The sequence below is a fragment of the Salmo salar genome, chromosome ssa01, assembly GCF_905237065.1.
Source record: "Salmo salar chromosome ssa01, Ssal_v3.1, whole genome shotgun sequence".
NCBI lineage: Eukaryota > Metazoa > Chordata > Actinopteri > Salmoniformes > Salmonidae > Salmo > Salmo salar.
In genome coordinates this window covers 16,555,877-16,566,272 of record NC_059442.1, presented here as the reverse complement: position 1 = coordinate 16,566,272, position 10,396 = coordinate 16,555,877, and the positions used below count along the sequence as shown (strand labels likewise).

The 10,396-nt window shown below is 41.3% G+C and overlaps 1 protein-coding gene across 1 annotated transcript; it reads right to left on the bottom strand.

Annotated features, from left to right (window-relative positions):
- Positions 1–8,835: 8,835 nt before the first annotated feature.
- On the bottom strand, positions 8,836–9,809 carry LOC123726699 (GTPase IMAP family member 4). The gene has a single exon (XM_045694345.1). It carries the CDS (start codon positions 9,807–9,809, stop codon positions 9,084–9,086), a length of 726 nt encoding a protein of 241 aa, XP_045550301.1. The 3' UTR covers positions 8,836–9,083.
- Between the last annotated feature and the right edge of the window lie 587 nt (positions 9,810–10,396).

Below are 10,396 nucleotides of genomic sequence, written 5' to 3'. Positions count from 1 at the left end.
CAAATAAAGATTCTTGTAGCCGATACTACATCACCTTTTCATAGGTGAGGTCCTCGGAACTAAACTAACAATGCGCAGGTTATTTACATCAAGGAGTGGAGCATGGGAATGATCTGTCAGATATCAGATACCAAAATACATTTTCTTTACGTCAAGGAGTAGAGCTTGGGAATGATCAGCCGGATATCAAAATACATTTTCTTTACATCAAGGAGTGGAGCTTGGGAATGATCCGCCAGATATCAGATACCAAAATACATTTTCTTTACATCAAGGAGTGGAGCTTGGGAATGATCAGTCAGATATCAGATACCAAAATACATTTTCTTTACATCAAGGAGTGGAGCATGGGAATGATCCACCAGATATCAGATACCAAAATAAATGGTATTTTCTATAAGAGATATCAGGTACATTCGAAGACATCTTCAGCTCCAAGCGCTCTGAACAATCACTTCTGACAACAAGCACAACATGGTTACATCATCTCAGTTTTGTCATTAACACAAGTCCTCATAATCACATCAAGGTATCACATAATATTCACATTCCTATCATCTCTGGCCAATAAAGCCATACCCATCAAATAATACTGAGGAAAGCATGCCAAGGGAGGAGTACAGCTACCAGTGGAGAGGAACCTCTTGCCATAGACTCTTACGATTCAGCTCCAGTCGAATTGGGATTATGCCACGGCCACTGCTCCCATCCTCTCAAGGCCTGCCAGCCTGTACACTTGTAAGGGGATCCACTGAATTAATGACAGTGACACATTCAATACCGCATTGGACACTCTTGCCTGCATCTAGGGTGTAATCATTAGTCCAACAGTTGTAAAGAAGAGTTTCTATTGGACAAATGAAGGTATGTTTATCCCTATTTCATTCCGTTTGCTTCATTTAAGAAAAGTTTTTCAACAGATACAGTTCACTTTCATAGCAGCCACAAACAAACAGCATGATCACTTTGCTCGTTGTATAATTCCTTCTCGTATCTATACACTCTCCTCCTCTCACCTTTTCCCTTCGCTTGTGGACGTTAGTGCACAACACATCATCTGTCTGTGATTAGGTGAAAAAACCTTTCCAAGCCAAACCTTCATATCATAACCGCTACACACAGCCTACATCATTGTCACCATATTAGCTAACGTCATAGTCATCATAGCTACTAGAACTAACACGTTAGTAAACCCGCTCCAAATATGCAGTACAGTATACAGTCAGCAAGCAATAAATTAATAAAATCAAAATCTTACCTTGACTTGGAAGAGTTCCAGTGTTGGATAGCCACACTTAGCTAGCTAACATAGCATCCCTCTCTGTTCAAGCTGGTTGTATGAGTAGGCTAAACTAGCTAGCTGCATTCGCTAGCTAAGTAAGAGAAAGTGCCCATGTTGATTTTGTCTATCCCCACCAGACAAGTTCATGACATGCAGGTTAAAATACCAAACCAACTGTGAACCAACTATATTAATTTGGGGACAGGTCAAAACACACATGAAACATTCATGGACATTTAGCTAGCTTACTATTGCTAGCTAATTTTCTATTTTACCTGAAATGGATATGGTACTTTTTTTGCTGGATCTTTGTAGAATTTTGACCCTTTTTGAGTCCTACAAAATCGTATGTTCTCTACTTCTGACAATTAAACCACAGATAAAAGAGGAAACCTAGTTCGTTTTTGGTTTAATCTCTCCTCGTTCATGCATCTTCTTCTTCTTTTTCTTATGTGGGATTTATATGGTGTTGGCAACCAAATTTAAGTGGATTTCCACCACCTACTTGACTGGAGTATCATGACACAAGGCGAGACCCAGATGCAGACACAGGAGGCAGATGGTTGGAGTCTTACAATATTTATTCATCCAATAGGGGAAGGCAAGAGAATGGTCATGGACAGGCAAAAGGGTCAAAACCAGTTCAGAGCCCAAAAGGTACCAAAGGGCAGGCAGAATCAAGGTCAGGGCAGGTAGGATGATCAGGCAGGCGGGAAAGTAGTCCAGAGTCAGGCAGGGGTCAAAATCAAGAAGACTATCAAAAAGAGAATAGCAAAAGGAGTAGTGTAAAAACACGCTGGTTGACTTGACTAACATACAAGATGAACTGGCACAGAGAGACAGGAAACAGGAAAATAAGTGACACCTGGAGGGGGTGGAGACAATAACAGGAACAGGTGAAACAGATCAGGGCGTGACAGGAGTGTGGACCTTGTTCATCTTTCAATCACCTATGTGGGTTAGTATGCTCTTAAAAACGAAATTAGTAGATGGGAGTGGCAGGACATGCAGCGCGTCAAGTGTCTTAAATAGAACCAATAATCTATTTTAGCGCCTAGCTACGCAGACACCCATTGATGCGTGCGAGCAGTTTGGATGAAATGACATGAAATGAATGTACATACATTTTGCAGCGCTTGGACATGCAATGCGGGCGATTTGGTCAGCATGTTACATATCGGAGCATGAGGTCTGATGCCAACAGGCTCAGAAACCGTTTCTATCTACAAGCCATCAGACTGCTGAACATTTGAACTGTACTGACTGCCTGCTCTGATACGCCACACCTATGAACACATTGCAGCTGCTGCTAACCGGATTCGTATTATACTGCTCTTTTTATACCCTTGCCCCCATCCCCCTCTTCCCCAATACACATGTAAATATTGGACTATAAATTGTGTCTTCCTGTATTATATTTAGGCCAAAAAATGTATTTTATTCTATTGCCATTTACTTTATGGTCGTATTCTTATTTTTTGCTGTTTCTTATTGTTGTTGCATTGTTGAGAAGGAACCTGCAAGTTAGCATTTTGTGGGCAATGTATGGGTTTCTCTATAAACTAGGGTACCAGTGAGGATTTCCTACAAACTGGACAACTTGTTACAGCTGATAGGTCCTTGATAATAATCAGCAAAATGTTTTCCTTGTCATTACATTAAGATATAAGGGGGGACCATAGTGGGTTCAATAACATTTACGAGTTGATTTTAAACCGATGTTTAACCCTTTATCATGGTTTTTGTCTTGACGGATTTGTCCAAAATCATGTCACATAAAACATTACTTTTCTGTCCTTGCATTTATAGCAGTGTAAGTTGTTATTATATCATATATTAAGCAATAATTAGTTCAATTAGATTTGAACCCTGTAAAAATCCTGGATATAGTTTGTGTACAGTTTTCTGTACAGAGATCTCAGAAATGCAGTGTAACTACCTACATTTTTTGTCTCCTTATATTACGGGGTGAATAAGGAAACAGGGTTTTATGGGCACACCAATCCAAAATGACGTATGCGATTGCGAAATCGAATTATTCTAACCGAAAGAAACACCATACTTTGATACTTAAAACCTAAATTGATACTGTCATTAATGTGGATGCTGATTTGGTGTCCAGTTGATTAGTTACTCCGTGATATTTTTACACATCATAATATGATCCAGGAAGGAATTGTTCAAATGACAGTCAGGTGACAGCTGTTGTGATAGTGCATGCAATGCAACAACAGTCCAAGTGCTAGAAAAAAAGATGTTAGCCAGGAATGTCCAGAATATTTTGGTGTTTCATTCGTTACTCCAGTGAAGATAGTTGTGCCTGGATCCACGTTGGATCTAATATCCCTAGCAAATTGATGTTGATCATCTGTTGTCATCTGCTTGATCTGCCTTTATGATGGCTTGGTAGACAATGGAAAGGGGTGGGGACAGATAAAGAGCGGGAAAGACAGAATGGACCAACTATATACAGTTGATAACTATGCTCATGGAAATGCTAATACTTTGCACATGAACGGCTTCTTATTCGAAAATAATTGCAATGTACATATTTACGCTTGTATGTCATGTCGTCTCTCTCTGTTGAAATCGCCCGGTCCATTTTCTGTGGAGAGTAATTCATCAGAAGTCTCTGGTTGTGTTCCCCAGAAGTCACAATGTCTTTTGTAGCTGGAATTTCTCAGATTTCTCGGAGTGTCTGTTATAATTGATGGTCGTTTGGACGAGTTTCCTAGACTATTTTACATATACAGCTGCAGACTGTGAATGTGTAGTCTTTAGTTTTGTAGATTTCTTAACCATTTGTAACGTATTCAGCTGGCGCTGCACGTAACTGGTCTATAGAGTGGTAGCCATTTAAATTGCCAATAATTTCAACATGTAGCTACAGCTCCATGCTCTCTGGTCTATAGAGATTTTCTTCTTCTCTGTTGAAAGCTTCAGAGTGTCTAACCATTTTGTACCTTCCAACTCACGCTGTCGGTCCCGCTGGTCTAATGTTCATTTCGCTATAAGTGGGTTTTATGCACTCTGGGAAAAGGGGGCATTCCATGACACCGACATAGTGTTTGTGCTCACGTGGGTGTGGTCACTGACTGGTTAAGACTTTATATGCAAAACAGTTCTCTCATTTAGAAGGCTAACAGCACATTTCATCTTCTCACAAATAGCGGAGATTGGAGTATCTGTCCATAGGACCACTTTAAGCCGTACACTCCACAGAGCTGGGCTTTATGGAAGAGTGGCCAGAAAAAAGCCATTGCCTAAAAAAAAAAAAAACAAACACGTTTGACACTCTGGTCAGATGAGACTAAAATGTAGCTTTTTGACCATCAAGGAAAATGCTATGTCTGGCACAAACACAACACCTCTCATCACCCCGAGAACACTATCACCACAGTGAAGCATGGTGGTGGCAGCATCATGCTGTGGGGATGTTTTCATTGGCAGGGACTGGGAAACTGGTCAGAATTGAAGGAATGATGGATGGCGCTAAATACAGGAAAATTCTTGAGGGAAACCTGTTTCAGTTTTCCAGAGATTTGAGACTGGAACAGAGGTTCACCTTCCAGCAGGACAATGACCCTAAGCATACTGCTAAAGCAACACTCGAATGGTTTAAGGGGAAACATTTACATGTCTTGGAATGGCCTAGTCAAAGCCCAGACCTCAATCCAATTGAGAATCTGTGGTATGACTTAAAGATTGCTGTACACCAGCGGAACCCATCCAACTGGAAGGAGCTGGAGCAGTTTTGCCTTGAAGAATGGGCAAAAATCCCAGTGGCTAGATGTGCCAAGCTTATAGAGACAAATTTGCTGTAATTGCTGCAAAAGGTGGCTCTACAAAGTATTGACTTTTGGGGGGGGGGTGAATAGTTATGCACGGTCAAGTTTTCTGTTTTGTCTTATTTCTTGTTTGTTTCACACACCCCAAAATATTTTGCATCTTCAAAGTGGTAGGCATGTTGTGTAAATCAAATGATACAAACCCCCCAAAAAATCTATTTTAATTCCAGGTTGTAAAGCAACAAAATAGGAAGAATGCCAAGGGGGGTGAATACTTTCGCAAGGCACTGTGGTATGCAGTGGCGAAATGTGACTATGCCTTCAGATGGACCAGAAATCTTCCAACATATTGTATCAAACAAGAAAATAACGGAAACCATATCATCACTTAATGCGCCCAACATATATTTTGTATTCAGACCATTCTAGCTCTAGTGAAGTAATTACAATTTATTAAAACCTCTTCAGCGTCTCGTCCCGTCAGCGGGATCAAAATCCAGCAAAAAATCATATCGCCATTAGCATAACAAACCTTTTTTTTTTTTTTTTTTCAAATTATATCGTTTTATAGATACACCTCTCCTGAATCGACCCACGTCGTCCGATTTCAAAAAGGTTTTACAGGAAAAGTAAATCATTAGATTATGTTAGAGGAGTCCATCGTAAAAAGCAGCAACATAGCCATTTTCCGACCAACCACATGCATCACAAATAACCAAAAAACAGCTAAATGCAGCACTAACCTTTTACAAACTTCATCAGATGACACACCTAGGACATCATGTTACACAATGCATGCATTCTTTTGTTCAATAAAGTTCATATTTATATATGAAAACAGCATTTTACATCGCGTCTGACGTTGACTAACTATTTTCCCGTCAAAAGCATCCGATGAAACAGTGCTACAATTTACTGAATTACTATTCGAAAACATGTTTAAAATGTAATATTGTCATTCTAAGATTTATAGATGAATATCTCTTGAAAGCACCTGTCATACCAGATTTAAAAATAACTTTACTGGGTAATCACACTTAGCGATAAAAGGGATGCGATACTCAGAAAATGAGCTAGTAAATACAGCTCGGCGCCATCTTGGAACAATCGCATATCACATCTAATGTTGTATAATATTGTCAATAATCCCTTACCTTTAGTTGTCTTCATCAGAAAGCACTTCCAGGAATCCCAGGTCCACAACAGATGTATTTTTGGTCGAAAAAGTCCATCCTTTATGTTCCATTAGCTTGCTGTTGTTAGCGAGTCCGAAGGGTGTATCCAACTACTCTGCCGTGCGCGCCACAGCAGTTTCGAAATAATCCTTTTTTTTCACATTTAGGTTCGTTCAAACATGTCAAACGTTATATAACATAAATCTTCAGGGCCTGTTTCAACAAGAGAGCCAATAAGATTCGAGGGGGATGATTTCATTGTGTTTCAAAACGTTTCCAAAGGTGGGGGTAGACAGGGCCGCTGGCGTCATAATGGTGATGGCCCTCCCGCTGTGACCAATTTCCAACGCGTCTCATTCACTGAGTTTCGACAGTAGAAGGCTCAAAACACTTTGTAAAGACTGGCGACATCTTGTGGAAGCAATAGGAAGTGCTCAATAAACGATATCTCACGGTGTGAATAATAGGCGACGACGTGAAGTTGAGTCCACAATTCAGAATTCCACTTCCTGGTTCAATCGGTCTCGGGGTTTTGACTGCCATATGAGTTCTGTTATACTCACAGACACCATTCAAACAGTTTTAGAAACTTTAGGGTGTTTTCTATCCACAGGTATTAATTATATGCATATCCTAGCTTCTGAGTCTGATTAGTAGGCCGTTGAAAATGGGCACGAATTCTTTCCAAAATGCGCTGTGGCGCCCCCTATCCTAGGGTAACGTCAAGAGGTTAAAATGACAAATTCTGCACTGGGTCTTTAAGCAAATTATCCCAATTCCAGTGCAGTAGAAGCTTGGGACTAGTTCATGTTGAACATGGATTAAAACAAAGTAGCATTGCATAGATCTAAAAGCTGTAAGGTATTTTACATTAACTTTTATATTAGACCTGGCTGAGATGTTGTTTTTGTCTTAGAATACTGTTTATTTTGTATTTTCTTCCCCTATAATGAAAACATATTATAGGCTACATACAACCCAATGGAATGTGTTGTAAATTGAAAGATCTTTAAACAATTTCTAATGAGCGTTACTGAAGTGGCACCAGTGCATTGGGAAAGTATTCAGAGCCCTTGACTTCAGTATTCAGAGCCCTTGTTCCACATTTTGCTACGTTGCAGCCTTATTCTAAAATTGATTAAACATTTTTTTTTCTCATCAATCTACACACAATACCCCATACAGACAAAGCGAAAACAGGTTTTTAGGAATTTTTGTAAATGTATTAAAATTATAAACAGAAACACCTTATTTACATAAGTATTCAGACCCTTTGCTATGAGACTCGAAATTGAGCTCAGGTGCATCCTGTTTCCATTGATCGTGCTTGAGATGTTTCTACAACTTGACTGAAGTCCACCTGTGGTAAATTCAATTGGTTGGACATGATTTGGAAAGGCACATACCTGTCTCTATGAGGTCCCACAGTTGACAGTGCATGTTAGAGCAAAAACCATGCCATGAGGTCGAAGGAATTGTCCGTAGAGCTCCGAGACAGGATTGTGTCGAAGCACAGATCTGGGGAAAGGTACCAAACATTTCTGCAGCATTGAAGGTCCCCAAGAACACAGTGGCCTCCATCATTCTTAAATGGAAGAAGTTTGGAACCACCAATACTCTACCTAGAGCTGGCCGCCCGGCCAAACTAAGCAATCGTGCAAGAAGGGCCTTGGTCAGGTAGGTGACCAAGAACCCGATGGACACTATGACAGAGCCTCAGAGTTCCTCTGTGGAGATGGGAGAACCTTCCAGAAGGACAACCATCTCTGCAGCACTCCACCAATCAGGCCTTTGTGGTAGAATGGCCACAGTAAAAAGACACATGACAGCCAGCTTGGAGTTTGCCAAAAGGCACCTAAACGACTCTCAGACCGTGAGAAACAAGATTTTTTGGTCTGATGAAACCAAGATTGAACTCTTTGGCCTGAATGCCAAGCGTCACATCTGGAGGAAACCTGGCACCATCCCTACGGTGACGCATGGTTGTGGCAGCATCATGCTGTGGAGATATTTTTCAGCTGCAGGGACCAGGAAACTAGTCAGGATCGAGGGAAAGATGAACGGAGCAAAGTACAGAGAGATCCTTGATGAAAACCCACTTCAGAGCGCTCAGGACCACCTTCCAACAGGATAAAACCCTAAGCACAGAGAAAATACAATGCAGGAGTGTCTTCGGGACAAGACTCTGAATGTCCTTGACCGGCTCAGCCAGAGCCCAGACTTGACTTGGACCCGAACGAACATCTCTAGAGACCTGAAATTAGCTGTGCAGCGACACTCCCCATTCAACCTGGCAGAGCTTGAGAGGATCTGCAGAAAAGAATGGGAGAAACTCCCCAAATACAGGTATGCCAAGCTTGTAGCGCCATACCCAAGAAGACTCGAGGCTGTAATCAGTGCCAAAGGTGCTTGAATAAAGTACTGATTAAAGGGTCTGAATACTTATGTAAATGTATATTTTAGTTTCTGCTTTGTCATTATAGGGTATTGTGTGTAGATTGATGAGGGAAAAAAACTATTTAATCAATATTAGAATAAGGCTGTAACATAACAAAATGTGGAAAACGTCAAGGGGTCTGAATACATTCCGAATGCATTGTATAATGTAGGAGCTATTCTGAACGTTTCAAAACCCAATCAAATTAATTTTGCCCTTAGAGCAGATCTGCCCTGAGAACAGTTTTGACTTAGTAAAACTGCAATAAGCTACCAATCGCAGACTGTAGCTTTAGTAACCCCATACTGTATTATAACTTAGGTCACTGTACCTGGTGTCTACCAGATGCCATCAGTAGAATAATTCAAAGACCCTGAGCAGAGACAAAAAAAATATAAAAATTAAATAATCTCACCCATTAGCGATCTGAGGGTCTTTCTCTGTTCCTGAACCTTCATCAGTCTCTGTTTTGCTCTCTCGTCCTCTGCTTTCCTTTTCTCTTCTATCTCCAGTAGTATCTCTCCCTTTATCTCATAACGTCCTCCTCTGTTTCCTGCCACCGTCTCCTCTATGTTATTCAGCAGCTCTGTGATCTGCATGCCGTCACCCCTGTTTTTATTGTTGAAGACGTGATACCTGTTTCCACATTTCTCAACAAGCCACTGGAGGGCCTCCCCTTGTCTCTCAATATGCTGCTCAATGGTTGTGTCTCCTAGAAAGTCCCCATGGGTGAACAGCACTATTGTATGACTCCAGACTTTCTCACTGAGAAGTTCCATGTGTTCCTCTACTGCTCTTCTGTATTCCTCAGTGAATGAGTCATCCACATCTATGACAAGGAGGAAGGTATGGGGTCCTGGGGGACACAGAGAAACACTGAGCACAATCTCCTGTTTAACCAGCTCAGGAGTCCTCTCTACAGGTTGATAAGCCCACCAGCCTGGAGTGTCGACTACAGTGACCTGCCTCCCTGATACTTCTCCCTGTTTCTTCACACACTGAGCAGCTGTCCTCAGGTCAAACTCCTCTCTGCCCAGGATGGTGTTTCCTGATGAAGTCTTCCCAGCTACTCTGTATCCCAGCAGCACAATCCTCAGCTCTGAGAGATGGAGGTAGTCACCTGGCATTATGGAATACAAAAACCATTAAATAAGCTGAAGCACAATGAAATCATACAGCGTTCATCACAAAACATTTTGGCCCACGACCCCATTTTGATATCTGAAAATTCTCGTGACCCCAACCATGTGAAAAAAAATTATGTAATTAACAGCCAATGTTTACTTTTTTAATTGGGGCTATGGCAGTCAATTTCAAAACCTTCTAACAGTATTTCTGATTGTATTCTCAATCACCTCTACCTTACCTGACACCCTAGACCCTCTTCAATTTGCTCACCACCCAAATAGATCCACAGACAATAAAATTGCCATGGTACTGCACATGCCCTATTCCATCTGAACAAGAGGAATACCTATGTAAGAATGCTTTTCAGTGACTATAGCTCAGCGTTCAACACCATAAAACCCTCCAAGCTCATCATTAAGCTCGAGGCCCTGGGTCTGAACCCCGGGATATGCAACTGGGTCCTGGACTTCCTGACAAGCCACTCCCAGGTGGTGAAGGTAGGAAACAATACCTCCACTTCGCTGATCCTCAACACAGGGGCCCCACAAGGGTGCGTGCTCAGCCCCTCCTGTACTTCCTGTTCACC

What these genes read in the sequence shown, in the direction of transcription:
- LOC123726699 (XM_045694345.1), bottom strand. Translation starts at nt 9,809, where the DNA reads ATGCCAGGTGACTACCTCCATCTCTCAGAGCTGAGGATTGTGCTGCTG.